General features: G+C 40.7%; 1 protein-coding gene across 2 annotated transcripts in view; it reads right to left on the bottom strand.

Annotated features, from left to right (window-relative positions):
• Window positions 1-383: 383 nt before the first annotated feature.
• rin3 (Ras and Rab interactor 3) overlaps window positions 384-19,874 on the bottom strand; it is a 26,410-nt gene continuing 6,919 nt past the window's right edge. The window contains exons 3-15 of one of the 2 annotated variants that reach the window (XM_020608692.1): window positions 17,061-17,172; window positions 16,842-16,914; window positions 16,446-16,537; window positions 14,270-15,332; window positions 9,384-9,564; window positions 9,104-9,275; window positions 6,843-6,964; window positions 6,156-6,342; window positions 5,380-5,511; window positions 5,075-5,241; window positions 4,764-4,878; window positions 2,305-2,596; window positions 384-2,273 (exon numbers count right to left, since the gene is read on the bottom strand). In XM_020608692.1, coding sequence (XP_020464348.1) covers window positions 2,334-2,596; window positions 4,764-4,878; window positions 5,075-5,241; window positions 5,380-5,511; window positions 6,156-6,342; window positions 6,843-6,964; window positions 9,104-9,275; window positions 9,384-9,564; window positions 14,270-15,332; window positions 16,446-16,537; window positions 16,842-16,914; window positions 17,061-17,172 — 2,679 coding nt within the window. In that variant the 3' untranslated portion in view covers window positions 384-2,273; window positions 2,305-2,333. Of the gene's footprint in view, window positions 2,597-4,763; window positions 4,879-5,074; window positions 5,242-5,379; window positions 5,512-6,155; window positions 6,343-6,842; window positions 6,965-9,103; window positions 9,276-9,383; window positions 9,565-14,269; window positions 15,333-16,445; window positions 16,538-16,841; window positions 16,915-17,060; window positions 17,173-19,874 lie in introns of both variants that reach the window. The other variant, XM_020608690.1, reaches the window with a different exon arrangement.

Genomic DNA, 19,874 nt, shown 5'->3' with positions numbered 1-19,874 from the left:
TGGGCTAGCCCCATACTACACAGAAACGTCAACCGAGACGTCTCTGTTACCAGCTTTGCAGCTGGTCATAGCAGTAGTCAAAACATGAAGCAAATCAATGTGTGTGTGTCTGTTGATTAAGTGGTGTGTAGCTAAAAACATTCTCACAGACTTCTAGTAACATGTCATGATATTAAACATAAGAACATATTATGGCTAAGGCTACAGGTATACACGTCATAATAATAATATTAAACATCCTGTCTGCTGACAGTCATCAACTCTTCTCTCTAGTTATCCTTGACCAGATGTACCCTGTAGAAACTCATAAGCATGACTAAGCATTTAACAGTCTAACTAGACATCCTATCTCCACTAAACATTTCTAATACATCAAGTATCTAACTAATATCTATCTGACTAAAAATACCTAACATAATGAAAACCTGAAAGGGAGAGTTTAAACAATGAGATCCTGGGATGAACAAGATTAAGAATTATGCTATAAATAAAATGTTTCTAAAAGTTTAAACGGGGGGAAATGTCAGGAGAATTACATTATTAACTATGTTTTAAGCTGTGTTTTAATCAATATATTAACCAACATATGCTATTCAATGGATTTTAAACTTTCAGACCAGAGAACCACGAGAAACTGCTTGTGTGACCTGAAGGACATGTTTTATCTTTCTTTTTAAACTCTGTGTGCTGTGATATATTCAACTACAAGATGTTCCAGATTTAGAGGAGCCCAGCCATAAACTGTGAAAATAAACATGCACCCAGCTTATTTAGTGTCTGAGGGGCTATCAGGGCAACCCCCTTTCAACTTCCTTTCTGCTCTTTAAATCTACTTTAAGACTTGGTTAACGCCTGGGTTGCATCCTCAGGGAGTTCCCTTTCAACTATAGATTGTACTGTTTCCACCTATCTCATTCAGACAACTCTGTATGCTCATGCTGACTTGTCTCATTGCTGCAAGTAAAGAATACTGCTGTTACCATTCCAGTGACTTTGTTGCTCTGTTTGGAAATTCTTTTGACAATATCCTTGAAATATCTCATTATTTCTGTTCTAAAAGTTAAATGATCAAGCTACAGCTCAATACATGAGTACACCCAGCTAGTCTTCATTGCCCATTTAATTCCAGCTAATCAAGCATGCAGTAAAAAGCAGACCCTCCACAACTATTACACTGGTATTGTTAAATGTTGGTGTCTTCTGTAGATGAAAGCACGTGCGTAGACAGAAATAAAGCACTTTCCTTTTTTCTGTCCCCCATTGTTTGCCTCTTTTTTGTATCCTTGTAGTCCCAGTTTCTTTTTTTTATGATTTTCTTCTGGTTATTAATAGTTAAGTAATTTAGTAATGCTTTACAGATGACTTATGGGCCACTGATAACAATAAAATGGTTAGCCAGTTCTTATCCTCGTACACGTACACTTTGGTCTTACTAATGGCTTATAACTGATGTATATGGCATGTGTGAATAATTATTTTAGATAAGAGAACCCTTTTGAGGTATGTATGTACTGTAGAAATGTTGTTAATGTTGTTAGTTTAGAAATGTCAAAGTAAACAAGAAACAGCATCTAGAAGCCAGTTTATTTACAATGCAGTCAGAATCAATATATAGAAGACAAACGTCAAAGGAAACCCCGTTTCTGAGGATTCTGTATTAAAAGTGAAGGTTATAATAGCTGCTTAAGGCATTTCCCCCTTTAAACAAGTGTTTTAGCGGTTATTGGGAAACAAAGCAACACTGATCTAAATGCTGATTACATTAGTATACCATAGAAATTACAGCTTCATCCTGTTAAAATAAAGCTGACAAATCTCAGGCAAGAGAGAGAGAGAGAGAGTAGCATAAAGTATCAGAGTATAAACAATATAAATGTGTTCATGTATGTGCATTTAAGAATATATATTTTTACATTCTGTAAAACCATTTCGTGGGGTACCAGACCCCTCGATGAAATACAAAATCAATCTTTTATATTTTTGTTAGCTCATTTTAGTTGGTCACTGCTCTCTGTGGTGATTCATGTAGCATGTGGCACCAGACCATAACATCATATAGAATGAATTCAAAAGAAAGATGTCATACTATACAATCCATGTTTCATCCACTAATCCCTATCAGTCATATTTTTCATTTAAGTCCTCAGATTAATATTTCAGGTGAGACATGACATTCAAACATTTTCTTAAAGTTCATTCCCCTCTTCCTTTGAACTGGTAATGTTGATGCAGTTGCTGCAGTAACACTGTCATTGCAGCAATGTAGATATACTGCAATGTAGCAATGTAGTCACTAGAGCAATAGAGTAATAGCCACTGTGATGCTCTAGCAGTTACAAGCTAATCAGACTCTCCTCTGCCACCTCTGGTTCCACAACATCGACAGCTGCTGTGTCAGCTGGGGAGAAGCTTTCTGCAGGTGGAGCTGGGGGCGGCTCACTGGGACAGCTGCGCCCAGGCTCGAAGGGTTGATCTTTAGGGTGATAGACAAAGCAGTAGGCTCCAGGTTGGCAGCTGTTCTTAACACTAAGAGCCAGCTCTGTGGAGGCCAGGTGCCTGTGAACACCATCTGTATACACACTGAGTGTGTAGGAGTCTGGGGGAGAGAAACAAGGAGGCACGAGGTTACCACAAGATCACTGTAATAATAGTGTAGTGACCATATCATCGTCATGCAACTGTAACAAAGGATGAATTTGTGACACCAACAAGCTTAAACACTATTCAAATATTATTTGTTTCTAGAACACTCAAGTCTAGCATAAAACCCAACAGAGGTTAGCAGAAATGGGGGAAACAGCCAGCATGACTCTTTCAAAAAAAGAAAAAGAAAAATCTAAAGCTCACTAATTAACATGCTGCATTTTGTTTGTGTTTATTTGTACACTTGTGACTTTTCAAGAAGCAACAAGCTGTAACTATTTCTTCACAAACAAGGGTTTATTAGTTCATCAATGCAGAATTTCTCCCTCTAGCACAGGATATTCACAGTACGTTATTATAGGTCTCTATGCAAGCACAGTGGTACTAAATATAACAAGCTCATGGTGATGATGAGACTGTGAAATGCTGCACAGTCACTGTATCGTCTTTGTTTGAAACCACACATTTTCATGTTCACTCTGATGTGTATGGCCACACTAAACAAATGAGATGCAACATTTTAATCAGTGAGCTTTAGAGTTGGTAGGATTATTTTTTTTTTATTTTGAACAATGCCAGGCTATTTTCCCAGGTTTTGTGCTAAGCTAGGCTAACCACGTTCTGATTCCAGCTCCATAGCTGTCACTGTTCCTGTACTGTTCTCAGATAGAAAGTGAATAAGTGCACGCTTCATTGCTATTGCTCAGTTTTGCTTACTAACAAGAGCTTACTGACATGATAAGTGCTACTCAGCCTGTGAAAACTGTCTTCTGTGACTCTGGAGCACCTTTGTCATGTCTGATAAAATAACCTTGATGATGACCTGTACTGAGATGAATAACGGGAATTGTAGGTTACAGCAGTTTTGGGGCTTGAGCCATAATAGGGACTAAAAGTGAGGACATCACATCCGCTGCTGGTTCAGTGATAATAATTCTTATTTTCTATCTGTGTCTTGCTAGTTCCCCAACTCTATGGAGGTGTAGGAGAATGTTCCAGAGCAGAGAGTCCGACAGGACCAATAGCGTCTTCAGAGACCTCCTGGAGTGCTGGCTAACACAGCTATAAGAATTACACCCTGCACCCAGTCAGATAGCTGTACTAGTGGTCTGAAACACCAAATAGTCAAATAACAGATCCCTTATCTCCTGCACGGTGACTTAACCACAATGCTGTTCCTGCAAACTTTGACCCTTCAAACCCTTCATGAGCCAGCAGCCTGGAATGTCATCCCAGTATGGGCTGCAAGCGATAAAACCTCAGCTCACCATTATAACTCACCTGGGGAGCCTGTCCACCCAGAGTTGTCAGCTTTGACATTTTAATCTTACTATGAATGAGTGTGGGCCTTAAATAACACTGACGTAGATCAGCAGGCAAACCAGCATAAAAGCAAAAGTTGTTTTCACCAGCAACAACAAATCTGGGCTGGAGTCAAATTCCTTGCAGTTTTGATAATACGTGGCAATAAAGTTTATGCTTGTGATTAAATTAGAAGAATAACATGTTTAGTTGAAAGAGTAATAACTTGCAGGATGTAGGCTATGTTGATTTGACTTGCTGCTGCTCAGAGTACCAGTTATGTCATGTCTTCAAAATAGATTTGAACTCTGCTATTTGTTTAGTCACTCACCACAGCATTGTATGTTTATAGCCCTTTTTCTTTTTGTCTTGTTAGTTGTTGTGCTTCGCATTTGCCACAGTCATATTAGTAATAAAAGTGTGCACCCTTACAGTAACATTAACCCGGAAAGTCCTGTACCTTGCAAAAAATAAGTACACACAAGTGTAGGGCCATTTTTCACAAGTCCTTCTCAGAATCATATCATTTTATCACAAATTGGTCCATTCCTTGGTGCATCATGTGGACATTTGTTTAAATGGTTTATGAGCAAAAGAAGAATCCTAAGATTTCTGTGACTGTAGCCAGTGTGTTATTTCATGTTTCGGTGTGTCTGTCAAATTCCTGCAGAAGTTGTCAGAGTAATATTTTAAAGTAGTTTGAGAGCAGGACTATGAAAATTATCTTCATGTTGTTTAAAGTTAGGAAAGTTAGGAGATTTGTGGCAAATAAAAGAACCAAAAGTGCAATAACCCTGAGCTGTCTTCCAGACATCTACCTTGCTCAAAGCGTGCAGCACACTGCTCAGTCAGCTCTTGGATTGTGGTGGTGGGGAGGACACCCAGAGTTTTGGGGTTGGTTTCAATCTTGGGACAACACACTGTCAGAAAGTCCTATACAACACACATAGAGGAATGCAAAGAAGTTACACAACGAGGACCATATAATCAGCTTGTTTCTGTATCGATTCCTACAAGTCACTCTAACCGTTTCAGGTCACACTATGACACTGTTGATGATGATGATGATGATGATGATGATGATGATGATGATGATGGTGTGTGTGTGTGTGTGTGTGTGTGTGGGTACCCGAACAGATCCTTGAGCCGTGTGCTCCTGGTTGAGCGTGCGTCGTCTCTCCCAGCGGTGGATAGAATCCTGAACCTCTCTGCTGAGCTGCCGTGTTGCCGACCTCTGCTGGTCAAAAGTCTTAATGTGCTCCAGAGCCCCATATGTGGTGGTAAGATAATAAGACCCTACACACACACACACACACACACATGGGCACAATCAGTAATGAAATAAAACATATAGATATGTCAACGGGAGAAACTTTTTAAGTGGTTATCAGTTTGAAACTGCATGTTTTAGAGTAAATACGTGTATGTGTGTACCCTCTCCTAGTGTTAGTGATGGGTCCATCAACTCCATCATATATTCAACATCCATCTGCAAGTCAGCCAGATTGCATCTAGCCAGCACATACATCATTACAGGCAGGAAGTCATCAGCACCATGAGCCCGTCCTGAAAACACACACACAAACACACACAGGTAAATATGTTGACAGGGTAAACTCTGGAGAGGAAACTAATTTTGATTTGAGCTGGAGAAATTTATATTTAGTCACTTGAGTCTGCACTCTATGTGCAGAGTGATGTCTACACATGGTTAGAACGAGTCCAAAAACAGCAGTGTGTAGAATTATTAAATCTGCCCAGTTTAATAATGTGAAGAATGTATTGCTCTCTCAGAATGTGATTGTTGGCAGTGGAGAAAAGCAGTCACTGTGGTCACATGTTGAAAACACAGGATAGTGACACATGTTTGCACAAGTCTTCTTCATTTCCCAAGATTCTCCTGAGTCAGTGGCTTTAAAGACATCATCATTAGGTGGCTTAGCACATTCATGGTGGAATGGCACTACCATAAGCCTTCATGTGATAACCACTGATCTAAAAAGCATATTTCTTAAAGAAATGGCTACAGAATAATGAGTACCTTCTTTGAATTAAGTCTGGAACACAAACAGGAAATAACAAACATGCCTTCTGGTGAGGTAATTGTGATTACTTCCTGTTTAGCTCTTGTAATAAAAAAAAAACCCTGACATTATAAAATTCCTAACCCTAACCCATCACAGGATTAAAGGCCTGCTGTGTGCTCTGACCTGGACAGCTGACAGACATGGCATCATAGATGATCTTGCAGGCCTTCAGCAGCATCTCAATTTTTTTCTGAGGTGAATACTCCAAGTGGAGGTTGTTCAGTTTGATGCTGATCTTCTCCATAGCCGAGGCCTCAGGGACAGCAGTGGTTACTCCTAATGCTGTGGTGGTGCTGCCTAGTACAACAGACTGACATACACAGTGATACACACAGCATCAGCACAACTGCATCTGCTGTTCCTGTTGGTAGAAACAGTATTGTACTGTATGTAGTCTAGTCTATTACAGCTGTAGTGCTGGAAATCATCTGGAAATTGTGTTGGGGTTCAGTTTCAAAAACAAACATACGGAACACCATTCTTAAAAAAATTAACTGAATGACTGTTGCAAATGTTTTATGTTAAAGTCCGTTAAATACTGTAGTTTGAAGAAACTCGTAGCAATTATATGGTATTCTTTTTTCAGCCTGGATTTAGTTTAGTTTTTTTGTTGAGGGTGTGTAATAAAAACAACCAAATATCAATCTGAGTGATATTCACTGGTGTGCAAAAAAACCAACAACACAATTAAAAAAACAAAAAAAAAAAAAACGGTAAAAATGGTAATGTGCTAATGAAGCCTTAAGATTTTCAACTGTCATTTTCTACTTTTAGCATTATGGGTGCAAAAGTGTTCATGCTCTGTTGTACCTGGTTCTGTGCCAGTAGTTTCAGGCTCCCGCTAATGGTGTGCAGCTTCTCCAGACACTGGTAAATGGGCTCTTTTAGAGGCTTCAGTACACTCTTACACAGAGCAGCTTCTACTATGTTCTCTACATGGACACACATAAATAAAACATCATATTGTAACCTAGGTTATTCTGGTGGTCTGTGTATATTTTTTTCCTTTCCTGTTTTATTTTTTTCTTTCCAGTAAGCTTAACATTATTTGCCAAGTATTGTTTTCCCATGCCCCGTGAACGCACCATAGTGTAGACAGCAGCATCTTTCGATTTCAGGTGGAAATAAAAAAAAGGGAAGAGAAACTTTCTTCTGTACTCTCCGGGGTTGGATGGAAGAAACATCTTTAAGAAACACTGTTTTTTGAGCTTCGAAATATTGATTTAGGTGTTGTTCCTGAGCACCAAAAGTGTTATGTTGAGTCCGGTGATGTGATAGAACTAACGAGTGTCAAGTTATTGAAGAATATCCTGATGAGTCAATACGTCTGGATGCATTGATCATTTATGCTGTTTTTTTCCAGTGTTTTGCCAGTTGTGTAGATGTCAGCATATTATTAACTATAAACCAGTCAGGATATGTTTTTTTTTTTAAGAAAAAATTTGAATGTTATAACTCAGAGGCACTCACTGAACTTGGATCCCTACAGGTACCCATACTTCTGAGATTAAAGTCAGAATTCTGAGTTTAAAGTCAGAATTCTGAGAATAAAGTCAGAATTAAAAAAAAAAAATTATGCAGTGGCCCTAATACTCTTCCGTACTACCCGTACTAGAGGAGCTGAGCGGCGCCATCCACGGACTGGATGCCACCTATGAGGCCTGCGGAGGATACTCCAGATTCCCACAACCACCTGTTTCCAGGAGGGTGGTAGGATTACAGAGGATTTATGTTTTTTATTGAGATCTCAATATTTTATTTGTTACTTTTAAATTAATTTTTTTGGATCGAACATGATACCACACACCTGATACCATACAATCGACGCATCAAACAGAATAAAAGTGACTGAACTGCATCTTATTAGGACAATCTTTTTTGGGAATATTGTTCTTTTCTTGTTCAGGCCCAGGTCTGTTTGGGAAGTGTAAGGGTCTTGTTGTTTGAATGATACTTGCCAAGTTTTTTTTTCTGAAATACATTTTATTTTTTTATAAGTACGTGAGTGTGTGCCTTATTGGGGATGGAGGTTTCTTCTGTGCAGAGTGCCATCACCAAGCACCTTGTGAACCCAAGATAACTGTACCCTATTGTGTAGATATAGACATTCATTCTGGTTCCCAATCATCAGAGTAATAGATATTTAGAGAGCATTTGACTGCTAAATTTAGAAGGGTGACAGTAGAGTGAGAGAGATTCACACACATAAGTTAGTGACTAGTGAGTCTCATCTGTTACAATATGTTTCCAGAAATCTAGAAACTTTACTTACTTGCAAAACCTGAAAATACTGCAAGGCTGACATATTGGATTCTATTAGACTGTACAGGTGTTAAAATAAATGGATAAATAAAAACAACAATATTAATCATCTTTAAATTATACACTTTCATAATATAAAAAAATAAATTGTATTCACTTAAATCAGATTCTTGTAGGTTCTTACAGTGTTAAATGTTCTTTAAAGTGACACTGGACTGTAGTATTGCACTCACATGAAACAGTGGGACTCACAAGCAACAGATTAAATTAGAAGCAGCAAAGGCTACAATATCTAGAGTTGTAGTACCAAAATACAGGATCCTAGATATCCCATAGTGCAACTCAGTTGTATCTTTTCATCAAATTGCACCCGCATATTTCAAAACCTGCACCTCCAGTACATTACGTAGGCTTTCAGTTATACATTTCTAAGATTAACTCCTTGTGGCATTTTCTGTGATCTTCTCTGATTTGACAAAGCTCTTCTCCACACTCATAGAAGACAGAGGATGAGTATTATAAATAAGTGAAAGAAAGTCACTTTTGGCTTTTCCCGTTTAGGGGTCGCCATAGCGAATCATCATACTCGACTCGCATGTTGACGTTTTGGCACATGTTTTGGCCCTTCCTGACGCAACCCTGATTTGAATCTGGGCCACAGCGGTGAGAGCGCTGTGCCTTAACCACTAGCCTACCAGGGACGGCATTATAAATAAGTGAAAGAATGAACCATTTTACAAAAATACCCATGTATAGCTAGTGCCACCTAAGACACACAGACTCAATTCAAAACAAGTGAATAAAGTTACCTAGTTTGTCCTGTGCATACTGATGTTGTGGCTCCAGCATGGCTTGCAGCTCTGCACTCTGCAGCAGGTAACTCTTCAGCTGAGTCATCATTTGCCTGATCTCCTGTAACAGCTCAGTGGTGGAGGAGTGCTTCGACATGGTCTCCAAGGTGAAAGCACGATGTTCTTTTACCTAAATACATGATATGAAAGCTGACCTTAATTCCATTTGTATTTTAGACTTTTGGTTGATCTTGTTATCCAGAGAAGTCCAAACTCAGATTCCGTATCCCTCACTCACCAGGTTACCAAAGTAGCTCAGAGGGTCCCTGGCCAGCTCTACTATGCGCTGTGTGAGACGGCGGTAGTGGCTGATGAGCCCAGTAAGGACCGTGGACAGGCGGTAGCAGGCTCGGTCCAACATAATGGTGGTGGGGGTTCTCCTCACTGCTGCCTTGGGTTTACAGCTCTCCGCAGGGTGGCTGGAAAGAAATATCAAGTCAGTCTTTTTCACACTGACTGTGATGGGATAGTGGCCAGAACATTAGTAGCCTATGCTATCAAAATTACTAGGAAAAGGCATTCCTCTGTAAAATTTGCTTGTGTTACTGTTTTAGGTTGGAAAAGGACCTATATCGCTGCAATGCCACCAAAAACCAAAGCACTCTTTGGGCTCAATATTCAATATGCGTAAACTCTGGAGCCGGTTATTACTTTTGAACTACAAGAATATAGTGACCATATATGATGTAGCGTAGTTTCACAGACAGTGCAGGAAGGGCATGGAGGTGAAGAAGGGAAGTTACTGCATGAGTTTGTTTTGACTCTCATTCACGCTCGAAATTTAGAGGGTGAAATTAGTTAGAGCAGTTTTAAACATTCAAACTTTCTATAAAGTCTGATTTGTTACGTTGAACTTCTTGACTAGTAGAGTGATACTAGAAAATCAGGAGCATCCTGTCTCAAAGTGATGCTGAGAAACTGGTCCATGCATTTGTTACTTCCAGGCTGGACTACTGTAACTCTTTACTATCAGGATGTCCCAATAATTCCCTAAAAAGCCTCCAGTTAATCCAAAATGCGGCAGCCAGAGTACTGACAGGAACTAGCAAGAGAGATCATATCTCTCCCATATTAGCTTCTCTCCACTGGCTCCCTGTAAAATTCAGAATAGAATTTAAAATCCTTCTCCTAACATACAAAGCCCTTAATGACAAGGCTCCATCGTATCTTAAAGACCTCGTAGAGCCTTATCATCCTAACAGAGCACTTCGCTCTCAGAGTGCAGGTTTACTTGTGGTTCCTAGAGTCCACAGAAGTAGAATGGGAGGCAGAGCCTTTAGCTATCAAGCTCCTCTCCTATGGAACCAACTCCCAGTCTCAGTTCGGGAGGCGGACACCCTCTCTACCTTTAAGATTAAACTTAAGACGTTCCTTTTTGATAAAGCTTATAGTTAGGGCTGGATCAGGTGACCCTGAGCCTTCCCTTAGTTATGCTGCTATAGGCTGCTGGGGGGCCCCAAGATGCTCTGAGTTTCTCTCCTCTCCTCTCCTCCCCTCCCCCATCCCTCTCCATTTAAAGAGTATGGAAGATGGAATGGTTCCAAAACAGACTAGAATTACCACTTTGTGGTTGCATGCCTCTGTCAACCAATTAGATTCACAGGTATGGGACAGAAGTGAGGTCACTGACCTTTGACCTTTGCCCACCAAAATCTAATCAGTTTATCCTTGAGTCCAAGTGGATACTTGTGCCAAATCTGAAGAAATTCCCTCAAAGTGTTCCTGAGATATTACGATCACAAGAAACAACAGACGGTCCGATGGACAGTCAACCTAAAAACACAGCCTCTGGCCGTGGCTAATGCTGGAGCGGAGGTATAAAAACACAGAGCAGATGTGTGAGAGGTATAGATTAAACAGTGTTTGCTCTAATGTAAGCTGTAAACATTAGCATGGTCATTTTACAAGATTACCGCCTACAACTGAGCTTCCAAGTAAATTACTTCCAAAGCCAAAGAGCAGTTAATATTGCATTAGTTTGTGTGATTTCTTAAAAAGAAACACAGCAACAGTGCTATTTCCCATGTCTTCAGCATGGGTCATTAACTGGATGGACTCTTTGCTTGGAATATGCACAGCTTTAATATCAGTCTTTTAACACAGTAGCATAATGTGTCATGATCATGGATGTAGCCATGGCCATGATTCAGTGCACTTCCCATCACAAGTTTTTATTTTGGTACACTTCTGCTTCCCTATCCAGTCTCTGTCTTCATCCCAGCTTTACTATTCCACTTACATGCACCTGTTTACCATCAGAGTAGTCAACCAGCCAGCATATAAGCCAGCTCTCTGCATTCATTTGTGACCAGATTGTAGGCATGGGTGGAGCCTAGGAGTACCCGGTTGGTTGTCTTCTGTGTATCACTGCTAATCTGTATTGGAACTGTTTTTACCTGGACACCCTCTATGCCCGTTCATCATTAGATTATTCACTAAAGACTGTGAACTCTGGTTTAGGCTACTGTTGTAGGATCATTACACCTGTAATATTGTTTTTGGAAATCTACAATCCTTTGTGCTCATATAAAATGTCATACCAGTCTCTTACCTTCAATCAACTATTTAGGACATTTACAGTAGGTTAGGCTATTAGACATGTACTTCTATATTTCTTGGCCAGAGATATTACCTGACACTTATTTGTGTGTTCTTTCAGCAAATAGCTTTCATTTAGCCTGTTTTCACATTTGTGAGACATACTTAGCCTACCTGTAGACTCAGTTTATTTTTGTGTGGCTTCTGTTATGAGGCTACCTGTTGGCCTCAGGCATTTTGTTACTGCTTTGGTTATTAGAAGCTCACCTACTGTCTGTCATTTTGTGTTTAGTGGGCTATCATTAAAACCTAATTTAAAAAAAACCTAATAAAAAGTCCAGAACCTTGGGTGAAGCCCTGGAGCTCGGGGTGGAGTGGGAAACCACTGCCTGTGCACTAAGGCAGGGCTCTGTGCCCCAGGTCATGGCTCCTGGCCAGAGACTGGCGAGGAGAGGCAGCCTGCCGGGTCGCTGCCACGCCACCACTACCACAAGGAAGCAGGAGAGCAGCTGAACAATGCTGATAGGAGTGCTACCACTGTGGAGAGCTGGGCCACACCACACGCTATTGCCTAGCACCAGCAGCATGACGGCCAGTGTCCCTGGACCATTCATCTACCCTTGACCTGTTAAAGCAGTGCGTTGGTCATGTGGACTGAACACACGGACTATACCTGGACTGGCACACAGTGCTGCACCCTGGTGGACATGGGGTCCTCCATCTCTCTGATACACCCCTGGACATTGCAGAGCCCACAGGGCTGGGGAGCTACCCAGCTCTGCATTGCCACAGTGACTGGTGAGAGCACAGAGATAAGGGGGAGAGTATGCTCAAAGTGGCCGGTGCTGGCTGCACCATGACACAGCAAATTGGACTGGCCATCATTCAAGATCCATGCATCATTAGCCTTGTCCTGCTGGTGGAGTGGTGGAGGTGCCTGTGTACAGATGCCGTGGCTCTCCACATTGCCAGTAGGGAAGGGCTGCACCCAATTGCGACACTGGAGCGGCCAGCCGGAGGGTCATCTACATCACCAGGACCAGCCAGGGTCTCATCCATGCCTACACCATTTTCCTGGATGGTGTGCACTGAGACCAGATGAACCAGTGAGGGCTCTTACGCGAGGAGCTAGGGAAGGAAGAAGTGCCCCATAACCCCTTCAGGGCAGGATATATTTAGTTTGGGGTTGAATGGGCATTGCTTTTCTTCTTTTGTCTCTCCTCTATCCACTCACCCCAACCAGTCGAGGCAGAAGGCCGCCCACCAAGAGCCGGGGTCTGTCGGAGGTTTCTTCTGTTAAAGGGAGTTTTTCCTCCCCACTGTCGCCAAGTGCTTGCTCAAGGGGGATTTGTTGGGTTTTCCCTATGTAATAATATTGATAACAGTAAGGTCTAGACCTTACTTTGTAAAGTGTCCTGAGATGACTTTTGTTGTGATTTGGCGCTATACAAATAAAACTTGATTTGATTTGGCTAATGTATTTCTAATGTTTGCTAGTAGCATAGCAAAATAAGTTAGTATAGGGAATGGCTTAATCACTGAAATCTTCCTTACCAAAAACTGATTTCAGCCTGTTAAAGCTGTGACATTATTGCCTCATTTATTTACATTAGGTCAATAGTTGTTTTGTGTGGATTAAACAGTCATAAAATGCAAATAACATTTGATATCATGGTCCCAGAGGTAAGATGGGGAGTGTAAACCAACAAGGACTTAATAAACCAGCTTGGATATTATTAACGGATAAGTAATAGTATAACAGTTCGAAAGCTTTTTTTTTTTTCAAGAATGTTTGTGAGAAGTGGGAGGTTATTACAGGGTTAGTGTGGTTAATCTTTTAACACTCTGGGAAAAGTGTTCTGTCTATAACAGCATAAGGAATGATCGGATCATTTGTTGTTTTGTAGAAACCACCAAATCCCTACAGACACATCGAAATATACAGTATATATATAGTTTTATATAGCTATGTATATATAAATATAAATTGTGACTTTTATAGAACACAGAATAAATTGTGTGTGTGTGTGTGTGTGTGTGTGTGTGTGTGTGTGTGTGTATATATATTTATATATATGTATATATTTATATATATGTGTATATGTGTGTGTGTGTGTTCACACACAATTTATTCTATATTCTATAAAAGTCATTAAAAGAGTCAGTTGACTTTTAAATGTATTTCTTATGCATAAGCTTTTTATGTTTAATCTGTGTGCTAAGTACCTAAGGGGAAAAACAAAAAAGACCAACTTCAAGTACGGAGGCATGTGATTTCCTGTCAGGTGCTGTTTTGCAGAGGGCCGCCATCTTGTCTGCAGTCAGGTACTCCTTATCACATATCTATATATGTACAACTATAAATTTTTTATTCCACAAAGGCCTGTGGTAGTGCATTTCACCAAAGACAAAAAATGAAGGATCTTATCTCATAATTGTGAAATATTAAGCCTTAATTGTGGCACAGACCCTCCATTTTTTCCCTTTCGTAAATGCAAGGCACATCCATAAGGGGCCATGAAGAAAAACTGGCAGCAAGACTGAGTAGTAGCCTTGTATCCAACTCTCTTAATGCATCAGACTTACTTTCTTTGCTCCTGTTCCTGGTTCGGCTCTACCTCTTCTTCTGTGCTGCTGGTAGAGCAGGAGTCAGGGTCATTTCCCAGCACAGTGTTCCCTTGTGGCGAATACAAGGACACATCCGGCCGCTGAGCTGGGGAGTGAGGGGCAGCTTTTCTCCCAGCATTCTGATTGGCTAATCCTCCTCCAGCCTGGTTAGGGTGCACAGGTGTATCTGTGGAACATGGTGCCCTCCTTGGTGGAGGGACTGGACGGGATGGTTTCTTCAGTAATGGCAAACACTGGGAGCTGGATTTTTGTTTATCCTCTTCTTTATCCATGGTCACTTCCTTTTTCTCCTTCTCAGCCTCACTCTCTCTCTTTTCATTGTCCTTTTTTACCTCCTCCTCTTGATGTTCTATTCTGCTGTCCTCTTGTCCTGATTTACTTCCTCCATTCTCTTCTTGTCTCTCTTCACCCCCTTTTTTCACAGATGTCAGTGTAGGAATTTGTCCCTTCTCTCTCTCCACCCCCTGTCCCACCTCTTGGTCAGTGATTTTTCTGGAGGTGCGACGGACAGGAGCAGGAGGAGGCAGCTGGGGAGTGGATCGGCTCTGTGGGGGAACAGGAGGCCTTAACGGAAGAGGTGTTGTTGACAATGACTTCCTCTCCCCTCTCTCACCTCCTACTGCTTCCTTTCCTTGTTCTTTCCGTTCAGCTGCTGGAATTGCAGAAGATGATGTGTCAAGCAATGGAGGAGAGGAAAAGAGGAGGCCCATCCCAGACCCAGAACTGAGGCTGGGAGGCCGGGGTGGGGGGCGTTTGTATTTAAGCTCGTGGTTTGGTGTGCTCTTAGTTTGGCCTTTGACCTCTGGGCTAACCTTCTGTGGGGCTTCTCCATTCTGCAGGGAGGAGGTGGTGTTTTGATTGGTGATGGTATCAAGTGTGGAGACAGAAGATGGAGGCAGATCTTTGCTGGGGCTTTTTTCTACAGTTACTGGGCTGACATACAAGTACGGACTGTTGTGGTTCTCATTCAAAACCAGGTCCTTGTTCTTTGCTTGGTGGTTCAGATCAGATGTCCAGAAATCTGCAACACATCCAGTATCCAGTCAATTTTGAAAGGTTGCATGGTGCTCATTTATTACTTAGTTGCAACCTTAGAAACAGGAGTTTAACAAAGAAATTGTTACCACAGAGGCACTTTCTGGATGTTTTCCAGAGTTTTTAACCACATTAACTTCATGATAACTGAGCAAAGTGTCACAAAATGTTGCTAAGAATGTTCTGCCTTTTTTATCTGATCAGTTTACACAATTAAAGGAGCATTTCAACATTTTGGGAAACAGACTTAATTGTTTTATGGCAACATTGTAATTACATAGTTTGTTGGCATATGATTTTAAAACAGTTGATTTTATTTTTTATTTTTCCAACAAAATTCAGATTGTATACTCATCTCTACAAGCTTGCGCCAAAATGTAGGACTCTCCTATACTGTACAGTATATATAAATTCTTTGTAAATGTGATATAATGCATTCATTACACATACTATACATCTGATGTATATTCATGTTCATGTTTTCTTGTTTGTTATAAATTTTAAATAACTTCTCTCAGTGTTTTACACTCCTTAATATTGTGTATGTTCATTCTGTGTCTGTATGATTTCAAATATGATGTCATTCATATGTCTTCATTGTATATTTACCTTTATTCTCTTCATATTTTATGTAGACAGGTAACAAATGAAAGGATAATCCAGAATAAATGAGTGGTCTCTTCCAGGCTCACAGTGCTCCATCCATTGGACATGAGGGGTCACTGAATGGTGATTAGTATGAACATGAGTCATATGCTGTGGCCTTCACAGTCAACACATTTCAAACCAGGTGAACACCTATGGGACATGTTGGAGCAACGTGTTAGACAGCGTCTAACAATCATCAAAACATCACATGAGGAAATGTCTTTTGGAAGAATGGTGTTCATCCCTCCAGTAGAGTTCAGAGACTTGGAGAGTCAATGTCAAGGAGCAGTGAAGCTGCTCTAGTGGCACCTGGTGGCCCAGCGCCTCACTGAGACACTTTATGTTGGATTGTCCGTTCATTTGTCACCTGTCTGTATCCTTCTTTGCTGTACCTACTCTTTGCTGCAGCAATGACCCAACTTCAGTGCACCAATGATACAGATTTATCTACCTGCACCCATAGCAGAGATCGCTTCCAGCTCCTCTCTCTTAGTTGCTGTAGTAATGGCCCAGGGTAACCTCAGTGGGACGGCCAGGATGTCCCTGATTGGTGGAACCAATTAGCATTAAGTTTAAATGGGTAGTTTTAACATAATAATTCTGTGTTTGTGGTTTTGTCTGTATGTGCATATACATGTAAATGTGTGTTTGTAAGGTGTAATGTGAGGGTGGGAATTGTATGTATAGATGCATGTGGTGTGTCTGTATAGTGTCCATACAGTATACAATAAGTATGTTTAGTGCATATGTGTCTGTGTGTACATACTGTATGTACATAAGTAATGTTGAGTGTATATGTGGTTTTTACTGTACATGTGCATACTGTATCTAAATATATGTGTGTTACCTGCTGACACAGTAGAAGGAGATCAGCTTGAAGATGTCATCAAAAACCAGAGATGAGCCTTCTAAATGGACAACTGAGACAGAAAGCAGTTTGAGAATGAATCACTATCTGCTCTGCCCTGTTATCTGTGTTCAGGCATGCAGATCTTGCATTTTGTATTTCCATTATATGAAACTTTAATAGTAGCTGTAAAAAGCAGAACCTGCACTTGTTACGCACATTTCTTGTGTTGTTTGACCAACAGACTGTGCACAAGCGGTGCCCCTTTTTCATCAGACAGGTGTACTGACAGTGTCATGCCCTTGTCTTCTGTGGTGTGAACCAGGAACGCCTACAGATGTCAACATGAGCAGTTGTCAGAATGGGGAACACATACAAATGCCGAAAAATCAGTTTGCACACAAATACATACAGTACCCAAAACAAATGTAAATACATTTTTATAACAATTTCAGATATATTGTGTCAAATGTTCATGTATCACAGGCTGAGCAACAATAAAGAGTCTCTAGAGCCTGTATTAATATTTAATCCAATAAGCGTTTTAAAATGTGACAAATACTTTTGTGCTGCAGCTGCAAATATGTGACAATGTCTGGCATCACTTTATTTCATAGGTCCCATCAGTGGTGGGCCGTGCATTTGGTACCTGGGCCTTCAGTGGAGACTTACCCGACTTAATTCACCTCTTAATACCACCACTGTACGTCGCAATTATAGAAACCATCAATGCTATACAAAAACGCAATAAAATAAAGTGTGGCGTTACAGAGAGAGAGGTATTTCATGTATTGAGGGTGAATACCGTTTTTACTAAAGCAAGAAACCCAGTTAAGACAACTCCAAAACCTCTACACTACAACCGCAACTGTGATCTCTGCGTTTCAGTTCCATCGTAAGCCCTTTTCTAGTTTTGCTCTGACCAACCAATCAGAGGACGGAAAAATGCTGACATCATTGTGGGCCAGCTAGCTGGCCCTGTGAGGCGAATTTGAAATCTGATTGGTTAAAGAAACAGTCCCATTGCTAATATAGTTTAAGTTACATGGGCCAGCACTTCTGATTCTGAAGGCCCTGGGCAGATTAGATTGACATGGCAACACATAGAGGCTGAAATCTGATTGGACAAAAAATCTAACATCCACATACACGTACTGGAAGCGGTGCAGCCAAGAGAAATACTACGAAATGAAGAGAACAGACTGTTGGGAATAAATTAATACAATTTCATGGAACAAATATTAGAATTTCGGTTGTAAATGTAGATCAGTGCTTCTAATAGTGTTTAGGCCAGCAGAGAAGGCCTCGCTGGCCCTGACGGCCCGCCACTGGGTCCCATAGTTTTCTATACTTTCCTTGAGAGAAAGTGATACATAATTGCTAATTCATAAGAGCATGGGGGGGATGAGTTAGGACGATTCGAAGGGCCAACGAACTTTGGGGGCCCACAGTCTGTGGGTAGAGGGCCCAACTTCAAATTTTTTCATAGGGCCCAAAACTGATAGCGGTGCCCCTGCCACAGTCAGCATATTTGCAGTGTGGATAGTTGGTCACATGTTTTAGGCTGCATAAGGATGTCTACGTGAGTCACGGTTTTATTAAAGGAACTGAACACTGCGCTCAAAGATAGCATCCAGTCACCCAGTTGGGAAATTGCTCACCTGGTGCATGCACCACAAACCCAGCATTCAGGTTTGCTTTGGTATTATGTAGCCCACTGGACATTCATTTTAGTTTTACCACCACCAGCCTTGCCTGTGAGGTCCCACTTGACCCATAGAATTTACACTCGAGTGACATCAATTTTATATGCTCTAGGAAAGTTTTACCAAAATAAAACATTCATGGATCAAAAATACATAAACGTTGTTTGCATTTGGAGGCATCCTGTCAACAGTTTTACAGATGTCTCTTTTAGCACTATGGTTGAGCATTATGGACTTGGTGATAGCTGGAGAATAAGTAATCCTACATCTAGAGAATACACCTACTTTTCCTCCCTTCATCAGTCTTTTTCTAGAATAGACCTTATTCTCATCAGTAATTCCCTTACCCAATATGTAACAGACACCACAATCCACTCCATTATAATTAGTGATCACGCTCCCATTTCCCTCACATTAAATATTGAAGCCCATACTAAACCCTCTAGAAGATGGTGCTTCAATACATCATTACTCCAGGACTTAGATTTTATTACATTTATTGAAAAAGAGTGGGCATTCTGGAGATGAACGACTCTCCAAAAATCTCACCCTCATTATTATAGGAAACAGGCAAAGCAGTAATTAGAGGGAAAATAATATCATACTCTTCGTACAAAAAAACCCAACTAGAACTGGAAAGCACCTTAGAACATAAGATGAAACAACTCACAAATTTACATTCCCAAAACCCTAGCGAACAAACACAAAATGAATTAAACAAACTAAAAATGCAACTTGAAAATATTATATATAAAAAAGCGCAGTTTCTCATTCAACAACTCAAATATGAACACTTTCAGTATAGAAACAAAATAGGTAATCTGGCAAATCAATTCCAATGCAAAAAGCATTAATTCTATCCATACTTAAACCTAGAGGTGAAATTGTTTATAATCCACAAGATATTAATAACGTATTCCAAGCCTTTTACACTACTACCTTTCTCTTGGGTATGCAGTAACCTTCAAACTTGTCCATTATTTTCTGTAGCTTCATTTTGTCTTCTTCAGTGTCAAACGTAAAGTTGCTGTAAACCTCCAGTGCTTCCTCACCAACCACGTGCAGGAACATGGTTTCATTTTGTCACTTTTCTCGTCGGCACCGGTTGCAGCCAGATATAGGTCAAAACGTTGTCTGAATTTTCTCCAATTTTCAGCTATGTTACCGGTCAGTTGAAGAGTTGGCGGAGGCTGTAATCCTTCCATTGCAGTGTGCTATATCCACTTTCTTTACCGGTAAGTTGGTTAACGCTGTCCTCAATCACTCTTCTGTGAGACTGTGCAGGGTTAGCTTGTTGCCAGATTTAAAAATCATTACCAAAGCCCAT

Source organism: Monopterus albus, unplaced genomic scaffold (assembly GCF_001952655.1).
Source record: "Monopterus albus unplaced genomic scaffold, M_albus_1.0 scaffold94.1, whole genome shotgun sequence".
NCBI lineage: Eukaryota > Metazoa > Chordata > Actinopteri > Synbranchiformes > Synbranchidae > Monopterus > Monopterus albus.
This window is presented reverse-complemented; position numbering and strand designations above follow the sequence as displayed.